General features: G+C 36.7%; 1 protein-coding gene across 1 annotated transcript in view; it reads right to left on the bottom strand.

The window, feature by feature from the left end:
* CALCRL (calcitonin receptor like receptor) overlaps nucleotides 1–25,228 on the bottom strand; it is a 68,949-nt gene that overhangs the window by 19,992 nt on the left and 23,729 nt on the right. Inside the window, exons 2-6 of the mRNA XM_082313933.1 lie at nucleotides 12,692–12,792; nucleotides 11,517–11,661; nucleotides 9,885–9,995; nucleotides 8,823–8,935; nucleotides 5,606–5,697 (exon numbers count right to left, since the gene is read on the bottom strand). Coding sequence (XP_082170059.1) covers nucleotides 5,606–5,697; nucleotides 8,823–8,935; nucleotides 9,885–9,995; nucleotides 11,517–11,661; nucleotides 12,692–12,742 — 512 coding nt within the window. The 5' untranslated portion in view covers nucleotides 12,743–12,792. The remainder of the gene's footprint in view (nucleotides 1–5,605; nucleotides 5,698–8,822; nucleotides 8,936–9,884; nucleotides 9,996–11,516; nucleotides 11,662–12,691; nucleotides 12,793–25,228) is intronic.

The raw sequence follows: 25,228 nt of genomic DNA on the forward strand, positions 1-25,228 counted from the left end.
AAATGAATACACGGGGGGACAACTGTGTGTACTTGGGGACAACTGTGAAATTTTGAAATACTGGAGCTCTTTATTTTATTAAGCAGTCTTACATCAACCCTTTCTTCAGCTCCAGTCCAAATATAATAGAATGATGTGAAAGGTAACACCTTCCCTTAAACACCAACAGGAGGCAAAGCAAGTACATTCAGTTCCAATATGTTTACAGTGAAGGACCTGCTTTGTAGTGGCTACCTAAAAAAGATCTGAATAGCAATAATATAACATGCTTCAGAAGATTTATACTTTTTTTTTTTGTTAGTACCTGAAGAATTTCCCAATTAACTATCATACATGAGCTTGAAGAAAATGTCTTGCCCTACATTTCTATCTACCCAAACCTGTTAAAATTTTTTGAGGATAATTATCTTTTACTCATATTCTGTTAATTTTTCTTCCTTAGCCCTATAGCTAGAGAAATACCCAAATAAGTAAAATAGCTCAAATCTTATCTTGACTTTTGTATATAACTAAGTTATAAACAGTATATAGAATACAATTACAAAAAAGGAATATATAACTGCATTTAATTGTGTTAGTTTTCAAGGTTTGATTTTAATCTTGCAATAGAATTGAAGAGAAAAATATCTTTGGAAGGGCTTGCTTTTTTTTTTTAAACAGAGGTTCAATAATATTAAGTAATACTTGAGTTGAACATAGTCACAGCAAATTTCTGTTCATCTGCCATTCTAGAGAAAGCAGGTCCAACTTAGTGCCATTCCAAGAGGCAGGAGTGCTTCTCATTCAAGTCTTTCCAAAGAAATCCGGCTTTACAGACAAACTCAAAGGAAGACAGAAAGCCCATATGGATATATAAACAATTCAGATCATTAGGATATTCAGGCTTAATGCTCAAAATTCCTGAAAGAGCAAGAAACATCAATTTTGTTATGAAAGCAGATAATCAGTTTACAAAGTTGGGTAAAAATGATTCTTTTAAGTTAGGGGGTGCGCAGCACATGAGCAAACTGACTCGATCAGGGTCATACAGCACGTCAGCGCCGGCAGTCAGGAACAGAGCCCCGTTTTGCAGGGTGAGCATTGCTCAGAGAAACGTCTCCCACATGCAAAGAGAAGTGATAAAGACTGTGGTCCTGTGGTCACTCTCAGGAAACGCTCTTTGGTTACTTCGGAGGAAGCATCTACTGAAGCCTGTGCTGTGGAGTCTGTGCTTTGTAACCACACCTACCTGCCTCCATTTTATAGCCAGCAATATGCAGTGCAGCTGATTGACGAAATGACTAACCGGAGGAGGAAAATCTATCACTTACACTGCTCTTCACTGTTAAGAGTGAAATACATTGACAAGGTCAGCAGGGGACAAGCCTAAATTGTCACACAGGGGAAAAAAAGTTTTCTAGCCTTTTCAAATAGCATGCCGGGAAGAAAAGATAAAGTATGGACATTGGTGACTCATTTGTAATTTGGGAGGGGAGGAGGGAGAACAACTGTATATTTTCACAGAGAAATGCAGATATGGAATAGTCACAAAAGCTGGAGGAGTATATTGAAAATTGTTGAGAACATGACAGATGAAACAAGAAGCAAAATGACCCCACTGAACAAGAGAGACAGTCCAAAAAGACTGGCTATAGAAGAAACTGCATTTCTTGGTTTCATTCTTTGCAACTATCACAAGAAGAGTGTATGAAGTAGCCCACAGATACATGGAGTAAGTGAACAGGTTCAGATATGCACAGTGCAATACTGTGCACTACTGCGCAATACTGCAAAATCAGGTGGAGTTTCTGCAAGTCAAGCCTTGGAGCCCTGAGACTCATGTCACGAAATAGGAAACCACTTTAGAAACCAGTGCTGCCATGCAGCACAAGGAGCTACCGTACATGAACCTCTGGTTGCCAAGTGTTATTTGACTGAAAACAAAAGAAAAAGCGTCCAAAATACAGAACACAGGTTTGGATATGAATTAAGTGATAAAATATATTCCATTAGGCTTCTGGAAATTTTATTTTTGTCTTTTCGTTTTAATGCCTAAAACACATAAAGCTTTGATTATTACAATATGCAGTTTTTTATGGTCTTTGAAAATGTATTTTTAGATGTTTTTTTTTTTCCTATATGGTTTATGTATGGGAAGAGAGGCAACGCTAGATTCCAGCTAAGAGCTTTGTGTAAACAAGTCCTGAAGAACTCTGGAATTCTGTCTGCTTATTGTTAAGCTTCAATGCACAGGCAAGGAAAAGCACGTACAGCTAATGGGGCCATCTCTCAGGGTCATCCAGCAGCTGTTCCTGTTGAATATTCAAACACACCCATCCACACCCACCTCCACCCATGCATAAAAGGGCTGAAAGGATCACCGGACAAGAAACAAGAAAGCAAGACTGATGACTTTTAAAAATGAAAGCTGCTTTTTGGTAATAAAAGGATTTTTTCCTAAGCTTCCCCACCCTCCCTCTTCTGTTACCCTTCCTATATTCCTTTTTCTGACTGTTTTTTTAATGACATAATATCCTTTAATCACTTAATTCTCATAATTATGAGCTAAGAACATTTGAATGACCTACCCCTAGATTAAACCATATGCAGTAAAATAAAAACAGACCTCCTGCTAAATTACCTATTTCCCTTGCTATTTTGACTCCTGTATGTCTTGGGCATTAGGGAGAAATTCATTTCTCCAATACTTCTCCAAAAGAAAAAAGGTAACATTTTCAAAAGCCCCCAGATGTGTTTGAAATCTTATTTTTTAAGGTATTCAAATACTGTAAAATTCAACCAGCGAGATCCACATATGCACCTAAGGGGAATTATCCGTTCAGCTTAAATTAACTTAGTGACTTAGGAACCTCCTATCTCTCTATCAATCTATGATTCTGGTTTTTGCCCACTCTTTAAGCATAGTGTTGCTGTCCTCTGAGAGTGCTGTCATGTGATTTGACATGATGCTTGATCAAAACCAACTCCTTTACCTCAGGCAAGGTTTTTTTGTTCGTTTGTTTCTTTTGGGTTTTCTGTGGGTTAGGGGGGCCATCTTTCAAATTATAGCTCCCCTTTCTCTGAATTCACTGGTTTTTTTAAGTTTTCTCTTGCCTTGTTTTTCTTCATGAAAATCATAGAACTATTTTAACAGAAGATTTATAATAAAAACATGTATGATCTGGAGTATGTAACAGAATGAGAAAGCAGAGCCACTGCAAGAAGTTACTTTTATGTGTCATAAATGAATTTTCAGAGAGGAAGATTGGAGTTCCAAGTTTATAGCCCATTTTATGCTATTAAACCAAGAACTCCAATCTACTTGGGGAACACAAGTCACAAACTGAACAAGTATTTCCAATGAGACAATTTTCTGAAGAAAAACCAGAATTTCAAATGAAAAAATGAAATGCACAAAAACATTTTAATCTTAAAAAAAAAAAAATCATTCAAAATCCAAATACTTGACATTTGGAAAGCTGAAGAGATTTGAAAAGAACCTGTCATTTTTCCTATGGAGAAAAGTACCACCTTGCTAGTCAAACCTAAAGATACTCTAATGGTCAGCAATCCAGCAAATGTCATGTGGAAACTATCAATCGACTAACAGAATAAATTTTTTGGAAACATGACAAATTTGAAGGCACCCACACACAATAGGAAAGAAAAAAGTCCACCTGTTAAAGCTATGAATAATTATACAAGCTTCAGCTGATACATAATACATCCTGGTATTAATCTAGATCCTTAAATACCCTTCTGGTACTAAAAATACTTTAGAGGAACTGTACATCCCAAGAGAACAGCTTGTAGAGGACTTTCTTTAGCTTCCTTTAAATTTTGTAATTTCCTTTTATATCCCAACATAACCACAGTCTAGAAAATGTGGTTTGTGGGTCTGGATTAATTCCATGTGGTTCTCTGAGGAGAGATGATCCTTCTACCAGAGGGAGAAAAAAAAGAAAAAAAAAAAAATCCCTCGAGGGTTAGACAAACATGACATAGTTATAATGGTAGCAAAGCAGATCACCTGCTTTTGCATTAAGTGCCACAAGCCAAGATGAAATTGGCTTGGTTTTCGTATTACAGCACAGAAAAATCTTGCTTTACTCTCTCTGAACTTTTAAAATCATATCGTATTCCAAAACTTTTTGTTTTCTCCTGAGAAGTCTATGTCAAAGTATTTTTCCTGTCACATGAGATATTTAGTCTGTTAAACTTCTTGTGACATTTATAGCAACAGAATAGCCCTTTTTTATGCAAAATCAAGCTTCTTATAAGGACTCAGCCATTTCACATGTTGATTTTGTGGAGGAAAAGTGAACCTGGAAACGGTAAGCATTGTTTTTACAGGTCATATGCAAATAAATTGATTAAAAACACAAATTTTTTTGTCTGTCCTCACAAAAAGAAGTCAGGAAAAGTGGAAAAGTCATCTTGAATATTGGATTTCATAAAGAGAGGCTACAAAGTTGAAACACTCTGGTTGTTGGGTATTTGTGGAAATGTCCCCGTACTTGGGGAAATAATGCATATTTAAATTGGAAACTATATTCAGCCAAACGTGACTCAAAAGGACAATTTTTTATCAGATATCAGCTACCCCTACCTAATCAAACTCCAGAGCACGAGACAAGCAAAATCTGAGCTAGGCCCACAGTTGCTGGTGTATGTGCTATTGATATTTAAATGTTAGGAAAAAATACAAGGTGGAGTGAGACAGCAGGGCATAGTGATAAGAAATAGGTAAGACCCTAGAGCAGATCTATATTATCCAATGAAAAACGATGCAGAAATGATTAAACTAGTGCCAGTTAACAAGGAAAGCCTACACTATGCAGTGATGGTTGGCAGAGATAACAACTCATCTCTCTCAGCTCTGCTCATGTGGCAACACTCCTGGTTTTCACCTTTCTGTAAGCCTCATCAACTTCTTTTAAAACAAAAAGTCTCTCATGGGAAAGAAAAGTAAGTTCACAAAGTGTGAAGTAATAAGAAGACGAATTTTAAAAGACCTGTGCATTATATTACTAGTTGTTGTGACAGTGGTGATACACTGCTCAAACTTTCTTTTGAGAAGGTAACATAGTAACTATTAGTCAGTGGATATGATATAACTGTCATAGACATAATAAGGTGAATAAAAAACCAGGATTATTTTTATTATTCCCATTCCTCCTGTAGCTCTTAGCCTTACTTTATTTACAGTTTATCATATTTTGTGGCTACCTACTTTGGAATGTTACTGTACCTATCATATGTCATCAGTATTTTGGTTTCCATTCGCTCTTTAGTCTGGTTGATGCTTGGCATATTCACACTGTAACTTACTATTAAAACAACGACAAACCTCAAAACAAACAAACAAACAAAGATTTTCCCATTTTCCCATTTCCTATTTTCAGCATTTTCTACAGTTTTTGGTTTGCAGATTTGGGATTTTAGGTTTCTGAGAAAAGAAACATAATTTTTTTTTACAATATGATGTTCAATGCCAAACCAATATACTGACTTTCTTCACCTTCTTGCTCCATCTAATTTCATTGGGATGGCTGGTGTTTCAAAGTATTGAAGCTAGGATTGTTGCAACCACTGATACTTGGTAAAGGGTTTTAAATATACTTACTTAAAGTAAAAGAATATGCCAAGAGAAATCAAAAGTGATGCAATTGAAAGACCATGTCCGATGATGGCCAAGTAATACAAATTCAGAGCAGTCTGCAATACAAGAACAAAACCAAGCACTTGTGATGCATACAGAACTGTTGTTGATAAAGCACATACTTACACATCTCTTCTGCATATAAAATGACTATATTAGGATTAAGAGAATAAAAACATTACAGATAATGATGAGTTGAGTCTAGAACCCTGCAAATCAACGTTAGTAAAAATCTCTTTCTATAGGACACACAACAGATTCATTGAAATCATCACTAGAACTTACCTCTTATCATTTAAAACATTAGGTTTCTAATATATACTGCTATATTTTTTCTGTGTATTTACATAAATTAGGCTATTTATACTACTGCACTGGGTGCACTTCTGTCTGAGGCTTGATTCATCCATTAAAAAAACTCTTTAAGTAAAATATGTGCTTTCTATATGAATTTATGTATTTTTTTCCTCATAGAAGGTTTTTTTGGTGTCATTTAAAAATACTTCCTTCAAAGCAAGCCATGATTATGATACTGGAAATTTAGTTTTCATTTGGCATTTAAGGAAGGGCGTGAAAAAAATTAACAATGACTCAAAAATAATGAAGACTAAACAGTCTTCTTAAATAAGCCTACAGCCAAATTATAGAATTATGAAAAGCTGCGTAGATAAAAAAGGTGAAAATGAGTAACTAGTAAATTAATATTTGGAATATATACAACATGTTATCATTAATTCTTTGAATTAATAAATATATTAAATTTCAGTAGTAACAAACCCCTGCTTTCAGTCACGGAATCTGCTTCACAAAATTTCTCTTGTTGCATTAAATGTAAGATTATAATTTTGCACATAAGGAAGTGAAGATTTTCAGGTTGAACCCTATACTGTCACAATAAAGCATAACTACCTAGATTCCATAGGAAGAATTAAAGTATACGTACAAATGCTCATGTACTCCAAACTGTATGTATCCTCTGAACTTATTATTCCAATTTAAGACAGACTAACTGCAGCTTGCTACATATACTGACTTTTGAAATCATATAAAAAGATTCCAGGTAAAAGCTTTAAGGAGGTTGTAAGATGAGACAAGGCTAGAATTTTTCAAATTATGATTATTTTTAAAAATGAGATAAATTAGGAAAAAAAAAAAAAAAGCAATGCAATGGGTTTAAGCAAAACTTTCATAAAAATTTGGAATTGAGAAAAAACAAGGGTTAGCCCTGAAATACTAAAGCTTGGCTACGTATACATAATGACAGCCTTTCTATGACAGGTCTGTATCCTGTAGCACCACCTCATTCAGTGACCAGTTTAAGGAAAGGTGCATGTTAAGGATCTAGAAGATTTCCACACGATTTAGAACTGGCACGAAACGGTGGTACAGCAGGGACTGCTGATGAGGGCAAGAACAATAAGAATTGAACAATGGACAACAGTCACATTTATTAGGCATTATCTAACCCGCTTTCCGAGCAAAGTAAAAAGATAATATTGTTTAATATAACAACACGTAGAACTGTACCAAGCAGCAGTAAGGCTTTCTTCGGAGCTATTATTCCATTTAAACAATAGCTCCTGATGCGTGACAGAGTTGAAATATGCTGGAAAAACAGCCTAAGGGAAACTAGCTCATTATTCATAAAGAGGGACCTGCATGGATCTGCTCCTGTCTGAATAATATTCTCTCAGTTTCCAGCCAAATGTTAGCAAGAATCAATGAATTATAGCATCTCTGCTAGTAGAGTCAAACTGCCATTAGCGTATTCAATGTCTCAGGAGTTGAGAAAAAGCAATACAAAAGTGCCTTATTAAAATCTATTACCACCTTTTCTCAATATGGTTTCTAGGCAAATACCCTAAAGCATTCTTGACAGCAACGATGCAGGCAGTTAGGATCTCTACTAGATGTCAGTATTCTTGACACAATCTACTATTATTGAGCTCTTTTCTATGAGGTCTAAATTAATTTATAGTCTACCCCGACCTGCATTTTATATTCCTAGTTCTAAGTTTCAACTTACTGTTTCTTCCCACGACTGAATGTTTCAGAAACATAAAGAATGTTAGTGGACATACAGTTTGGGGGCGGGGGGACACACAAAGTATGCAATTTTGCCCATTATATCCTCACATATCACAGAGTATCTCAGAAAGAGGGCATTTGGAGCTTTACCAGATTTTTTTTTTTTTTAATTTTTCTAACTCTGTCAATGGATGGGCATCTTCAAGATAAACTGAAGTCTATAAAAATACCATCTATACATATACCCATACGGGTATGTGTGTGCATAGAGTCTACATTTGATATATAGAAAACAACTCTCTCAAAGTGTTTTGCTGTCTAGCCTGAGATAATTTTGGATGCTTGCAAAATTTCACTTAAATAAAATTGAAGTATAGGTTTTCCATTCATGTGAGCAGCTTAATATCTCAGAAACTGAAAAAATGGCACTTGCGAGCCAGGAGACAAGACACACACAGGAAAAGGATCACAAGGAAAACCAAACCCTATCTAACACTTCTCATCATTTACTTCCCTTTGGCCTCCAAAGATCCTTTGGTGAACCCACTCAACTACAGCTTGCCTACACTTTTGTAAAAGAGAAAAGATTAGCTCTGCATTTCACACTGGGGAAAAAAAAACAAAAACCCAAACATCTGAACTCTACTTAAAGCTGCCTTGAAAATGTATTAATCCCAAGTAAAACTTTGGTTGTGCAACTGCTGAAAATCTGTCACTATGAGTTAACCGGATAAACTCATGCACTCAGCACGTCTTCCAGACATGCAAACTTCCTGCAGTTCTGCTGACCTCGGACCCTACTTCAAAATTACAGAGCAAAACATAAAGGTCTGCTCTTACAAGGCACACACTTTGCTTACCAGTAGGTGACTGTGGGTGACCTATACAAGCACTAGTACCTATGCATTTAAAATACCCATAACAAAAATATGATCATATTATTCAAGCAGTTGAAGTCAGCTGTAAAAGACAAAGCAGGTGGGTTGGGGTTTTTTGAGTCTGTTTTGCACAATTCATCCTTTTTATTCAACATGTTTTCTTCTTTTTGCCTTTTGATGTTGCGTCAACTCTGCTGCCATTCAAGTTTTGAAACTTGTGAAATTTTTCAGATCAGTTTCTTGACAGCGGTAACATGCATTCATTCCTTTCCTACCTTCACTTTTTCATGTGTATAGATATTACACTGGGTATAGTTTGTCCACGTCCTGTTGCTTTCTGGGTGTCTAAACCAATTCCCACTTGGATCACAGATCTTCGTAACTTTTTCTATAGTCAAAGTAGATGGAAAGGAAAACAAAAAAAGACAAACAAAAGAAAAACACAAGTCAGCACTGAAGTTCTACTTCCTGATGCCTTGTATTTAATGAAGAAAGACTGGCAAACAAATGGAAGCTTTATTAACATGACTAGAGAGACACTGCATGAATTCTGAGAAACTAGACGCCATTGTTTTTGTTTGGCAAGGGCAACTGATGATGTGTTTTTCCTAAGAAAACAGATAGATTTCCCTCCTCCAATCCAGTAAGTATCAAAATATATCAAACTAACTGATAGAGAACTACCAGATGAAGTGACAAGAATATTCAAATGGCTTGTTTAACATCCAAGATCTAAACTGAAGTCTGACATCCTACCACTGTAACTTAGGATTGGACAGGCAGGAAAATATCAATAGAGAAACTGCTCAAGAACCAAACTGGAAAATTTCTGGGACCACATAATGATTTCTATCATCAAATAGAAAGAGGCAAGAAAGGACCGTGGGAAATACCAAATACAGCAGAAAGAGACAAGAGTGGAAGTCTATGACATTTTCCGCATGCTCACAGATGCAAAGTTTAGCCTACAGAAACAGCAAAAGATTCACCTGTGGGAGAAACTCTTGTCAACTTCAGCTGCTAAATTGAGGTAAAAGAATAAGTCATATTTCTGCTTGTCTGTCAGAGAGAAAAGCTCACTTCTAAGAGGAAAAAACTGTGATCTAACTTCAATTCATATTTCCTAATCTACAGAATCCCTCAAGGACATATTTCAGGGAAGAAAATAAGTAACTTGTCAGTTTTCTATGTGATAAAGGGAAAATGGAAATAATGGGTTTGGAGTTACTGAAATTCTGGAGCATTAGTGACTTGAGCGGGGCAAACGGGAGGCATCAAGCACCCAAAACCTCATTTTATTAAGAAATATGTTGATGCAGAAGCCCATGCACACTTACCTGATGGGTTGAAATCCTGAAAGTAGTCAGGACAATGCTGTACTGACACGGTTCCGGCAGCAACATCACTCCAGCACAACCAGCCATCCCATGTCCTGTTACAGTAAGGACCTGCAAACAAGTAGAGACCTGATAATAAAATAACAACCCTTCTTTCATAATAGTCTTTCAAAAGTAAGATGTAAAACTACATAAAGTAAGTTTCTCACTGCAGCAATGAGAAAAAAAGAAAATAGAAACATAAGATTTAGCAGTAGTTAATTAAAACTCCACTTAATAGAAATAGTTCCTTATATGTACATTTCCTCAAACACATTTTAAAATCCATCATCATTCATGTTGAAATGGTCTGCACCTACAATTTATGAACCTCAGATCTAGAGCACGGTAGGCAAAAAAACCTAAATCAATTCAGACCAAATAATGTGCATTAACAAAGAGCGTTAAGCTCGCAAAGACCATTTTACTGAATTTATTTACATTTTGTATGTATACCAAGCCTATACATATGTTTACTAGTTCATTGAAAACACAGTGGTATCCTAGAAGCCATCAGAAAGCCTGGTTGGGAGGCAGCCACAGCTCCTCTGCCTCAGGCAGAGTTGAGCCTGCAGCAGTCATCCTCAAGAGACACTTCTCTAAGTGCCCCAGGGACAGAGAATCAGTGTCCCTCAAGAGCCTCTTGCAGTGCCTCATTGCACTCACACAAATTTTAACATCTAAAATAAACCTCCCTTCAGAATGAGCTGGGGTTTTATAAACAAATCCTTTCCCAAAAGGCACGCAGAATGACTGACCCTCTCTACAAATTTGAAGATGGTTTTAGTATCTTCCTTCAGTTTTCTTTTTGAGACTTAATAATGGCCCCCATCTCAAAGGCTGCATTTTTCAAACATCACGTAATTCCTCCTCTTCTCATCTGAAGATTTTCCAATTTGTCCAGATCCTTCTGAAGCTGTGACGCCCCAGGCTGGACATAAGCTTACACTGTCGTACTCACATCCATTTCTGACCTCCAGACATTCAGTTCCTCCAAAGAATCATTTCAGAAGAGAAAAAAAAAACTCATTGTAAAAGAATGCAGTTACCTCTTCTTGCCTCAAAAGCCATTCAATGTTTCCAGAAGTTATAAAGTCAGAAACAGTGAATAGAGTGACAGGTAGAGTTACAGAGGTTAGCTCTGAACAAGTTATCCAAAAAAGCATTAATGACACTAACACAACCCTCAGAGCGGGAAAATTATGTGTATCAAGATACTTTCAATTTTTAAAGGCAGATGTGACCAAGGAGACAGAGGTATTATAAGAGCATGAAATGAAATAAAGTGGTAAGATTAATCAGTCATAATTTTTTAATCTGGATATCTATCTAAATTAACATTTTCATATCTCATCAGAAATAAAAGCTTTGTGTTATATAACAAGTGGTGTTACGGGCAGGTAACATAACATATTACTTTAGCTTCATGAATCCCAAAGTGACTTTTCTAAAAAATTGTACAAATACATTTACAGCCTGAAAAATGATCGCTACCAAGACAAGAAATGAATATAAAAAAAGGACCCTGAATTACTGTAATTATATCTGTTGACCATTTGCCTTTGTAAAACCTTATAAGAAAATAATCTCTACCTTCTTTCCTATGAATAGGATCTTGCATAATTTTCTGGTAGCATTCATACTGTGCTGTCATAATTTTATTCCGTGTAACACTCAGTTGAGTGAAGTCCTCCGTCATATTCTGATGCCCTTCAGATGGTATAGCCGTGGCAACAAACTAAGAGGAAAAAGACTTTTTTTTAGCAAGTCATGTACAAACTCCCATATAAACCTCTTAAATGTCAATCTTTTTAAATATTATATTTTAAATATTATTTTACTGAAGGAAAATGATCTTCAAATCTTATTACTGACAATAGGATTTTGTCTTTTTCTGGTTAATTTAGCAATTCTTCTTACTACCGAATCTTGGCAAATATCTCCTGAATGAGCATGGGGGAGTAACAATCTGCAAGATTTGTAAATAATAATGGAAAAATGCATAGAAAGCACTGAGACAGTCAGAAGCATATAAACAGCTTTTGCAAAATCCAGTAAAATATATCAAAGTTACATTAGTCTAAAAGGCATTTGAATCAGGCCCGAAATGATCCTTTGTGAAAAGAGACTTTCCATATACTGTATGCACTGAAGCTTTTGGCTTGTTCAGAGCTATTTGGTTTCTCTATAGTCTTGTGAACCATAAAGTCAGCCCTCAGAATACAAAAAGGTATTCAAAAGACATGACATCCACTTTTATAATTATTAAAAATAATAATAATAAAAAAACAAGCTTAAGAAAGTGAATCTTGATCAAAACCTGAACCTTTTAAGTGCATTTTTAAAAGAAGGTAAATATTTTATGGGAAGCTACCAAACTTCATGGAAAAACAAAGCTGCAGATTGAAATACGGTACTACTGTCATACAAGGGGTGAAATTAGAAGTTCTGAGGATGTCCTCTGAACCTGAGTTAGATGTCTCCTCCACTCTTCCTGCATAGTACTGCTTATATGTCACTTGTCAACTGCTGCTGTAAAGTTCTCTGCTAGCAAAGGATATGCTGGGTCTAGCAGAGGTAAATACCATTTCTGTTCCTTTACCACAGGAATTAAAAGGAGAACAGAAGGTAGATAAAGATCCTGCTGTGCAGAAACTACATTTGAACACAAGACTAGTTGTTTCTGCATTTCCATATTAATAATTTCTATGGTATTCTGTACACACTTGTTAAAACTGGAAGTGATTTTAAAAATTCATAAGACTCACCATAGTAACTGATGAGAAGAACAGCAAAAATGTGATCCAGCTTTTTGTCATTTTTTATATCCGGTGCAGTGAATATTATATTGTAGTTGAATGAACTCAAACTGCAATGGAAAAAAAGAAGAAATTTAGTAATTCATGAAAGCCTAAACTGACAAAAGATTTCATATATTCTTTCTGAATTAAAACAAATCAATGGAGTCCTCTCAATTTTTATTCGCACATAGTGACGCCATGGAGATGTACAATGTGATGTGAAAAAAATGCACTCAGTTCACCAGCAGTGAATTCCAGCAGCAGGCTTTTTCCTGCACTGCTGCCTCCATTGTCTCACCAGCACCAATTCTCCAGAGGGTTTGTCTCAGTCAGGTAGCTGGTATCGCCTCTAACAGATATGTAGCAATTAGCCCTGAGATATGAGTTGACTCCTTGACATCTCTGCCTTTGGGCAACCGTAGCAAACTGCAGTTCAGTTTCCTCTAAAGTAGACTTAGACTTTCACAAACACACACACACACACAATTATTTCCTGTTCTCCTCCTACCAGCTGATTTTTGATCTTGCCATTTCTGGAAGAACTGATCTAGTAAGTAGCCACTTTATCTTGAAGATACAACTTTGCAAGGATGACAACGGCAATACAAGCATTAATTGTAAGCTGTAAAATAGTTTCTGTATCTGCAGTAGCTGTAACCTAGGTACTGTATCTGCAGTTTGAAGAAAACAGAACTACCCAAAACAGCTATAACAGACAGGTATAATAGTCTTACAGTGCAGACTATTCTTGAAACTGATTCTTGAAGTGTAAAATGCACCTAAAACATAAAATACACAAAATTATTTATTAAGCACCTAGACCACCTATTAAGCATAATCTTTCTGTAACAACTCCCTCCAAAGGAAGGGAAATGTGTAAGAGATTTTTCACACAATATTTCACTGTGTCCTGAAGTATCCTGAGAAGATCACAAAGCTGAGCCTGGAATTGAGATAAGAGCTTCTCTTCTGCTTGCATGTTAGCAGAAGACCTCTCCACATTTAGATTAAGTGATTACAACTAAACCACCTTTCAAAATCTAAGTATCTCACTGCACTAGCATTAATGAAGCTATTATCAGCCAAAATAAAAGGGGACAACATCCGAGTGAGTTTAGCTCCCTTGTACAGATTAATTCACCACAAGAAATACACTGCTACCTAAGATATAAAACTCACGTACCCCAAAGGTCCATCATATATCTAGCTCAAAGATCCCGCTGCTACCGAATCAAGAGGGCTATCGGGAACTGAGTCCCTACACACAAACCTGCCCCCTGACCCAAGCCACATTCTCCCTTGGATCACACTTGCCCTTGTCTTTGGAAGTTTTTCTTATCCAGCACTCGCGTCTTACGAGAGCCTCGTAGCTGACAAACAACTGATAGTACATTGGCCAGCAGAGGTAATTTTACAAAAAGCCCATCCTTCAAAAAAAAAAACCAACAAAAAACCCCCAAACTGTCTTAGTCACAAAAAGCAAGCATTCTATACCTACTTCTTTTCTGCTTTTACACTGAGAGTGGGTCCTCTTAACACAACTCTAATACAATAAACAGCATTTTGTACAATATATTGACTACAAAATATGAGATCACTGCTGTTTATTGTACAGCTTGATGCAAATACAAGAAATGTGTTGTAAAATCAGTTACTGTTGCGCCTGTTTAACCCAGACTAAAAGTGTATCAGTAATCTTCCCTCTATTTTTACCACTGGCATGCAATCCTCTAACACTGATTGCTGGAAATTGCATGGGTAATTCAGCGAGACACTGGAATTCAAAAATGCTGTTTTGAAGGCTCTTAAAACACTAACAGGAAGACCAATTAGCATACATGAAATATATTCTCAGTTTGAGCTAATACTTCTCTGGAAAATCCACATGTGATGAGAACTACAGTGATTAGATAATTGTAAAAAACACTATTTGTTAACTAAAGAAAAATCTAAATATCTATGTGTAGTGATTAAAGATTGCCTGAAAACCAAATAGAAATGGAGATATCTAAATTAGCAAAGAGGCAATATGATTTCAATTCTGCGTGATAACTGGCAGCAAGGGAAGTCAATTCAAACCAATCACAAGTTCATTCATTTATAGTTGTTTCTGTTTACCTAGGAAGGGAAAAAACCCACTGGCCTGCTAAGGAAATTGGAATTAACTACTCGGTTGTAAAGTAATTGAGTAATCTTCTCTCTCCAAAGTATGGCAAGGTACATCCACACAGGGTTAAAGCCCATAAATGATGTGCACAGGACAAGCAAAGAGACCAAGCAAGTAGAACATAGCAACCATAATTTAGTGTATGTTTTTCTATATACGTATACAAGAGTTCAAAACAATTTTCTCTATAATAGTGTCAAAAATTTTTATGCTAAAACAAATGTTGGATGGCAAATTTAAAATGCATACTCAAATATTGCCCTTACTTAGCCTGGCTTATTTTTATTTAGCTAAAAGATACAATATCATATAAACAAAGGCAGAATTTATCTGCTTTGATTCACAGTCCATGATTATTTCTGTTTCACAATATCAAAAGTCACCCCTTAGCTCAGTTCTTTTAATGGTCCAAATCTTTTCATATCTAGTGGCTTTGTAGACACTCCCTATCAATTATTCCAGTAGACACTGCTAAATTATTGATTCTTCCCAGGAGATAAAAGATTGAGTCAACTTCATAATTCACTCTATGCTTTCCACTCATTTCTCACAGTTGCTAACTGCAAAAAAATTATATATAGAGAAAAAAATCCTTTTTCTAAACATCACTACTTTTGGACTTAATTACAAAATGCAGGATGAAGGTCATTCAGATGCCTATTTGGACTTCAGGAAAGCATTTCTCGCATCACTACATGAATTCATTCACTCAACATTTATTCCAGTTAGTTTGGACAAGAACTTTTACAGGAAGATTAAAAACTTACTTAAGAATGGACAGCAACGTAGTTCACTGATAGAGGTAGCAAGCCAGTACTGCTGAGAAAGTCAGGCTGCCGTTATTAATCATGTTCTGATGAGATGCAAAACATAATTCTCAGAAAGTTCTCTCCCTCTCAGAGCTGGGAGGTATTAGATGCACAAGGAAAAGAAATTAATAATAGAAGAGACCCATTCTTAGGTTTCTTTAAATAATAATGCTTCCTAAGTTGTTGTTCTGCTATTAAACATCTTTGACAATTCTATTGTGGGGAAGAGAGGACAACTGTATTGGATTAATTTGAGTGTATGGAATGTTAGCTTGAGGGAAAAGCTTAGACAGAATCCCAACTCCACTCTGTGACAGTGGGGATCTGAAGAAAAGCCAGCAGGACCATGATTTACATGATAGGTATCGAATGAAACTGTAAGTCAGCGAACACAACACTACAACTACTAGCAGTCCTCTGGCTTAAGTATTTTCCCAGTAAAAGGGAACCTCAGTGAGAAGAGAATGGAGAATTGCAATAGCAAATCAGATTTTCAAGATCTCATTCTTATTTTCAATGCATGTGGTACTGAAGACTGCGATAACTTTAAAAAAAAAAAAAACAAACCAACAAATGGAACTGCCTGTTCTTCCTCTTTATTACATTCTCTGTTACGCAAATTAATGATACTCCAAAGGCCTATACCATGTTTCAACTGATAGCAGTGCAATCTACTGAAGAAGAAGGAATTCAAAAGGAACTGCAAGCTGAACTTAGCCAAAATAGTCACTGGTATAGCTTTAACAGATGTTCACATTTCTCTTCCTCCTGCTTTCTCTACAGAGCCATCCTGCCTCATCAGCTGTTTCTACTTTTAACTTTTTCCCATCCTCCCAAGAATAAATGTCATCCTTGCTGAGCTCCAGACACTTCCTATTTCAATGATACAGCAAAAGGGTTAAAAAAAGTAGTCAGCAAGAAAAACCATTTTTTGAACTTCAATCATCTGACCACATTTAGTACAAAAGAAAAAACACAGGCAGCTTCTACTTTAAAGTCACACTTAAGGGCAACTGCTTAAGTCAGAATGCAACTCTGTAGGAGTGGGATAGGAGGGAGAGTCTACTTAGGTTGTTGCATGTACATTCGTAAACACGCACACAAATTTTTCACTAATTGGTAATCTTTGATTTGCCCAGGGAAAGGGGAAAAAAAAACCAAAACCACCACCACACCCCAAAACATTTTCAGCATCAATTACATATCTTGCAGTGTGCTATAATCTTGCAACACTAAAGTTGAACATGTGCAAATACAGATGTATAGCCTTCATCTCTGACTGAGAATGGGGGTCAGAATGTCGATTTTCTTGACACCCCCCCCCCCCCCCGCTGTTGTTCTAGCACTCCCTGATTTTGTTTTGTTGCAATATCTCTCAGAAATAGCTATACATGCTATTTTGTTATTTCTGGTTCTTTTTCGAGGGAGGCATACAACTCAAAGTATTTAAAACCCCAGGCGATATTTGGTTGTTTCAGCCCAAGATACAGGCAAAAAGAACAAGTTGGAAAATGCCCAACCCTTTTCAAGTGTCCCTAATTTGAATTGCTGTAGTACACTGTTAGAAAAAAACAGTAGTCTCAAATGGAATTACAGATAGAGCCTTCACTTACACCTCCACTCACATAAACTTTCTGGGAAATACTCTGCCTGCAGAGGGGCAGATTGTTTTCTAACTAAAAGGGCTTTACAAGTGGGCAGTACCAGCCAAACATTAATACACACCAGATTAATTTAGTCCTGAAAGTGGGCTACAAAATCTCCACAGTTATCTTAGAGAGCAATGCAGGGCAATTTGGAAATCTTCCTAACCAGGTAAAATGCCCTCATTTCTGAGGGAACCACCTCTGCCAGGATTTGCACCAAACTGCTCTGATGGTATCACATAACAGCTCACAGCTCTATGTGTGAGAACCACTCCACCCTCCTACTAATTACAAAGTTAAGAAGGCTCAAAAGTAATAGTTACGGAACAAATGGAACGAACTCTGGGTAGCGCAGTTTCGTGACACTAGAATTCCCCACTCACCGCCACTCTGAATTAAGACCAAGGCATCAGCAGTTACAGGCTCCTAAAACAGGTGAGACAGGAGATCAAGAGTTTGATCCTCCCTGAGACAATTTTTAGAGTACAGAGGCTCTTCACAGCTTCCGATAGATTTTGTTGCACTATTTTCTTCATTCAGTTAGTGACAGGGCTTGCTTTTTTCCAAATGTATTCTCCTTCACTTGAAAGAACTGGTATATTACCCAAATATGTCAAATCTGTATGTTGCTGGATTTTACAATAAACAAAATTTAACTTACTATACTGGTTTAAAACACTGGTACAACTCAATTGTGATGCTAATGGAACTGCTATAAGAAGGCATTCCTATCCTCACTGCAGTTATTCTTTCAAACCCCCAGTGTGACCTCTTCAAATCAGATGGGGCACACGTCAGAAAAAACGGAAAAACAACAACTAAAAAAATGCTCCTAATACTATTTTGAACTCATTAGGAGTACTATGATAGATCATTGTGTGTACCACCAACTGGTAGCAAGCAGCATCATAAAGACAGAACACTGCAGAGAGCTCATCTGAGAAATGCAGTGGCTTACAAAGGGATAAACCGAGATCCCTTCTTGCACTGCAAAACAAAGAGGCTTATAGGGCGCATGAAGACCTCTACAAGTGAATCAGTAATTAGGAAAAGATTTGCGATATTCTTATAACCCCCATGAAAAGTATTATAGGAAATAAACCCCAAGTTTATAAACAAGCCAAGTTTCTTTAGACATCTCGTTCTCTGAACTCACAGCATTGCTCAGATGCATGAAGACACTAAAAAAAATGCCACATTGAAGTGTTCCTCCTTCTAACTTTCTTTCCAGGAGTTCTTCCTGGGGAGCAGTTGTGGCACAATGGCATTTACTCTCCTCTTGAGGATTAAAATAAATAAAGAAGAAACAGAGCAGCTTATCTCAATTTTACTGTTCTATTATTTTATAACAACTTCATCATGCATTAGGTGGTGCTTCAGCTCAGTATGAGAGAGTACTTGCTTTTTATTTCTTGGGCCACATGCTGTGCACGTCTCAAGGTCTCAGGCTTATTGCAAGTAGAAAATTAGGTCTGGTTCACAAAGATGTTTCACATCTTTTATTCTATTAACATGCAGACTTTTTTGTTTTTGTTTTTGCATCACTCTAGTTGCTTGCCAGAGGCCTTGCAGAGATTGCAGAACCATCTGTAGATAAGATTACACAGATTAAATTACTCCTGTGTACGTTTTCCCATTAATAGCTTTTGGCTACCGTTCAGCTAAGTTTTGTCTCCTGCACCCAACAGAAATTACTAGCAGTAATTGACAAAACTCTTGGCCAGTTCTAATAATACCTAAAATCCTAGGAACCTATCATAGAGCGATGGCGGTGGTAGTTTTTCCCAGGGAGGAGGGAACTCTCACTATTTTGGAACACACTTCTTCTGTTCAGTTCACAGGTTTCGATGACATTGTAAATTATCCTGAGAAGAAAGATGGGCCATGGAGGTCTATTTAAAAACCAAACCAACAACCATACAAAACCCAGAAAAGAAACACCACAGCAAAACCCTCCGAATGAGGGTTTGGAGGAGGAAACGTCCACAGGGTTCTTCCCCTGGAATATTCTGCAATTGCTGCTCTTGGGCAATGTTGCTCCTCTCCACATAGCAGACTGCTGAGCTAAGATGTTTTTGTGTCTTTGTCCATCACACCAATTTTGTCTCTTTAAAACAGGATTTCCACTGATAAAAAAAGGTAAGAGTATTGCCTCCTTGCTTTTACACAGACAGGTCTTCTCTTGACCTCTGTGCTTCCAGTGCTTCTCCCATAAATTATGAAGGCTCTACCCCTCCTTCTCAAATATGATGAACTTCCTAATGGCTTAAGAACATATGAAGCCAGCAGTAGCAAATGCTGCAAATGCATGTGGAAGATAGGCAAGGACTCAATTAGGATTATAGTTACAATTCATCGGGATATCTAACTGTGCCAAACAAATGCATCATATGAATGTTAAAAACATCAAAGCAAAGTAAAATTATTTAAGGTAAGAGACATGATACTCCACACTTCCAAAATAATTTCACAGTGTTTTCTTGCTTATAGTATTTTCTGCTAAAGTACTGATTATTTTATCTTTTAAACAGAAATCTCTATCAGAGTCTGATAGCGCAATACAGGAGAACTTTCTTATTTCTAACCTGAAATGAGAGAGCAAGAACTGACAGCTAACATAAAACAACCTTCACTGCAGAAATCAGTTCCCCAGTAACACGCTTCTTTACATGTTTTATCAAAATACAAAAAAACTCAGGAAAATATTTCCCCGTTACTTACATTTTTAAAAAGATAGTATTTTTTACACTGTCTTATACAGTGATACTAACACCCAAAATGCTTCCCTCTTGAGGAACCAGTTGTTAAATGAAGGCAACTGAAACTCTAGCAAAGCAAATCTTTACCAACAGACTGACATGGCTTATTCTCAGAGATGCAATTGTGATTTCCAACAGTTTATAGTTATTAATGCCTCCAGATTTTTCAGTGAGTGCTATTTGACTATCATTCTGTAAGCGCTTGTTATGCTTACTTTACAAGCTTAACCCTTTTCACCCCATAGCCCTAACCCAAACTGTACCCTGATGTCTAAAATCCATCAATATAGCTACATATGTTATTAGGCATAACTCACCAAGTTCAGTCCAATGTTCTGTAAGCCATGGCATTAAAATTCTGTAGCATTCATTCAAGCACAAAGAAACTTAGAAGGAAGGCTGCTCTGCTGAGCAAAGTTATCTGTAAAAATGCCAGAGTAGCCACTATCAAACACCCTAGAAAGGATTATTAATGGAAATGAAGATGACGGCAGCATAATGAATGATTAAATTCCAACAGCTGATTGATTAAGATGATTTAGTGCTGATACTTCTTTTTTCTACCACATTAATTTCCTGCTATAGTAATTTGAAAATGTAGTTAAAAGCATATTCAGTAAACTTTCCTGAAATTTCTCTTCCTCCAAAGCAACTGCTACGCTGTGGCTAGGATGTTCCAATTAACATGTTATTTTAAGTACAAAGGGATTGCTCATGACATTCTCTCTTTTCCATGGATTTCATTCTATGAAAAAGTTGGAGAGCTCCCACATTCTCATTAGGTATATTTTAATGCCTCATTACCCTTTGCCAATCTGTATTCCTCATGTGTTCCTCAAAAAAACCCCTGTAATTGAAACTAGAGCAAGATATCCACAGACATACACAGCAAAACTTCATGGGCCAAACCCCAAAATTCACAGGGATGTGTTACTGATGCGACCTCAAATCCAATTACACAGTATAGCAAAGCATCACAAGTATGCCACTGGAGGTATTGAATCTTCCTGCCTGAGCCCAAATTCTGTTGCTTCATTCCAGATGCATATCAAAAACAGTGAATGTCTTAAAGACTTTAGGAGAGGCCTTCAGGAAACACTGAGGGGTGTGGGGGCAGCCCTTAACTGAGAGTAAGCACTGGCTTCTTTCCTATGACTCTAAGGGAGAGAACAGAGGACCCTAACCACATGCCCCAATCTAGAGAAAACAAAAATGTTTTCCATCTTGCTTTCCTCAGGATGCAGGCATCTGCTGATATTTATAACAAAAGTGTAACCTGAAAAAAAAAAAAAAAAAAAAAAGAAAAAAAAAAAGGAGTATAGTTATCTAGATACAATTATATATGGATGACGCTCTTAATTATATGATTTAGTTTTAGGGAGTCCTGTGAGGAGCAGGGAGTTGGACTTGATGATCCTTATGGGTCCCTTTCAACTTGAGATATTCTATGATTCTATGATATAGGTGAAAAATATGGTATATTCCTCCAAAGAAGTTTTCTCCACCTCCAAGTAAACTATTACTGTTCTGAATTAAAACAAGGGCAATACGAACTTAAGAATTCATTAAATAGACCTTAACACTTGTAGAAAAACCCGTGCTCAGATGTCTGAAGACTTTTTTTCCCCAGACACTGCTGCTTAAAGGCTGCAAAGAGTGAACTGCTGCTCCGTGTATCCCTTTCAGTCAGTGTTATTTGAATGACTCTGTTTGATGCTGTTTACCAAGCAATGACCCAAAAGAGATCCAAAGGTTTCTTTGTGAAAATGTTTACAGCATGAAGTAATTTTTTCAGCTGGCAGAGTTTTAAAAGTTTTTTGTTATTTCTTCATTGACACATGCTAATTTTACAAGAACAGTATTTCCACAGTTCAAAGACTTTTCTCAAGGTCAGAACACGGCAATGGGAATGGGAGAATGGGTTAACCAAAATGCATCAGGACTTTTGTTTTTTTTCAGAGCTTACCACTCAAGCTTTTTCTCACTGGCCCCAACCCAGTTTGGCAGTTAAGCGTATTCTATTAAACTTACAGGTTTTACATCAGTTTCTTCTAGATTCGCATGCAGAAATGTGAATATTTACACACAAATATACACAGATATGCTCTCATGCAGTTCTAAATAATTTTTATAAACTTTTAAAATATTATTTTTTAATTAAATTATTAATTTTTAGGTGCCATGCCACACCAGCAACTCTGAGCAGGATGGGGAGGGAGCAGGTGGCCAGGAAAGGGAACTGCTTATGCCAGCATAAACATAGTGCTGCTGCAGCCACTGCATCAGAACCGGTGTCCTAACCTTGGGTTCACCATTGGTCAATGACTTGAACAGAACTGAGGAACCAAATATAGATAAACTCTCCATGGAAATGTCAGAAGCACTATGGTCTTCTGATTTTGTGTTGGATTTCTTTCTTTTACCTTTTAAAAAAAACCAAACAAACAAACAAACAAAAAAACCCAAAAAACCCCATAATACAAAAAAGTAAAATATTCCCAAAGCAGTTTTCACCAGCAATAATTTTGGTCTGGCTGAGAATGAAATTTCAGATGGGAAGTTTATGCCAAATAACATTTTCTCTCATGGGATATTTCTGATGCATTTACTATTCCAAAAATGTTCAGGTAAATTTAAGGCAGCTTTAGAAAAATTCAGCTTGGTATACTTATTCAAAACAAAATAAACCACCGGCTACTTCAAAGCCTTTACCAGGTCAACCTAAGTCACCACAGTTCAGAACATTTCCTCTTAAATTTAAAATTTCACATGCCAGAAGTAAAAGGTGCAAAATCTGGAATATTTTACCCTTTGAATATTAGACAATACATGTTGTACTACGCTAAATGATCAAAACTACTAATCCGTCCTGTAGCAAAAGCCAAGAACAAGCAGCAGCCAAAACCAACCTTTTCAGTTCTAGTGGCCTGGAGCTTGTCTCCTTTGCCTTTAATTAGCTACAGATACTTTTCATCTTTCCTATGTTTTTTCATCTGTTATATTCCTAAAATGGCATTTTAGCAGAAAACATTTTAAATTGGGCTCACACAGAGTATGCTAGTCATAAAGGAGTTTGAGAGACTTTAAATAAAGTTAAAAACCAAAAGTAGTTAATCTCAACAGTATGGAAAGAAATTACCTTCTATATATTTTTTGAAGTCTATAGCGGCATGCTGGTATATGCACATCTTGAGACCCACACAAACACAGGTCTTGGCTTCCAAGACTTCCAAGGGCCTATACTCAGTACAGTGAAGAAGAACAAAGGCTTGTGAATGGCTTCCAATGACAGAAAAGAATGGATGCACATACTCAAAGGACAGATTAAGAACACAACAATGTCAAAGCTTTTATCTTTACATTTATAACCAGAGCTTTTCATTTTATACATAACCCTCTTTCTCCTCACAGCCTAGCTGCAGAAATCATCTTAAGGCAGCCATAAAGTAGGCAAAGTGATACAAGGTTTTTCTATCCTCTATCTACATCTCCTTCAAGTGAAGACATGTACCAAGATATTGCTACAGCCAATGATATTTTACATTAACATCATTTTCCGTCAATCTGAGTTAACATTAGTGTTGAGAAATTGAGGAAAATAACATCCATCAATGTTTCAAAGTCTTCTAAACGGGAATTCCCTTCAGCTTCATCCACACCCTACCACACCCACAGGAATATTGACATAAGCACAAGTCTGACACAGACTGAAGCATCCAGGAGTGAAGAAACACTTGTTTTGCTAGAGTTGCTGTCGGTTTAGAAACTAATTACAGGATCATAGCGACTAATGAGCTTAACAAAATGATAAGTGAGATTCTTTGAACAGGAAGCAAACTGCTATCAAGCGACTGCACTAACCTCTCTTACAGTATTTGCCCTATGCATTCCTCATTCTGATTTGAAAGTGTACACGGAGAACACAAAACAACTGGCACCACTATAAATGCGAGAGTCTCAAAATTTTCTTGTGTTACATACAATCCTCCAAAAGGCACTGATGACTGTTTGGACAGCTAAAGCCATATTCAACCAACTGGAACACATTTATGTGGTGATCTTTATCAATTATTTTTGACAATGTGCACTTTTAAAAGAATAATTTCTCTTTTGCATGAGGACAGTCTTTTAGTGTGAATATGGAGAGTATCTAAGTAGAAATCTTCAGCACTAACTGAAATAATACGTTTGTATATCTTTTCTGAAATACCACTTAGGTAAGATTTCTTCCACCTGAAATTGTATACATCAGTCCTTACCTGAAAGTAAGAAACTAACCCTTTTCTAATTTTCAAATTTGTCCATCAATTGTCTTTTGCAAAGTCTTCATTCTTTTTTTGAAATACCAGAGATTAACAACTGCTGACAACTGGATAGGCCCAGGTCTAACTGGCCTTATATTTCAGTTGACATCCTATTACATTTTCATGTTGTTAATAGAAAAGTGATTCTGTGCCATTGAAAAATTCTACTTGCAGAGCTTATGCTGCTGGGAAATATGTTAAAAGTTTGAAATAGCAAAAGCAGTTGGTGGGTCATCTAACAATTTAGCTGGCATGCAATCTGTAAGCCACACACATATTTGATGGTCAAGCACTGCACTATTTCACATCCTCTGAACGAGAACTGCAAGGATGACCATTACCAGGATTTTGATATTATTGCATAATTGCATTGCATATTACAGTCTTTTTACAATGCATGCCATCTGTTTCACATAGCTGTAGAGTAACACTGAAGCAGAATGAAATGTATCATTGCACATTATCACATAAAATCCTCTGCTCTTTGTGAAGCAGAGATTTTACAGACAGTGCCAGCTGCAATCTGTAGGAAGCAGTGTGAATGTTTCCATGAATTCAGTTGAAGATCATATGCTCAGGGTGTGGCCGTGGGAAAGACTAGTGTATCTTACACACAGTCCCTAAAGTCCAATTAGTGCTCCTTTAATTACAAACAGACTTTTCCATATCCTTTTGCAGTATTCCACCCTGACTTACCTGAATGCAAACCAAAATAAAATATTAACTATGAACATTACAAATATTACATAATTTGGACACAAAAATCACAGCCTTGATAAACTCGAGTCTCACTTGGACAAGGTACTTCATGAAGATGAA

The sequence above is a fragment of the Platalea leucorodia genome (genome assembly GCF_965183815.1).
Source record: "Platalea leucorodia genome assembly, chromosome: 5".
Taxonomy (NCBI): Eukaryota; Metazoa; Chordata; class Aves; order Pelecaniformes; family Threskiornithidae; genus Platalea; species Platalea leucorodia.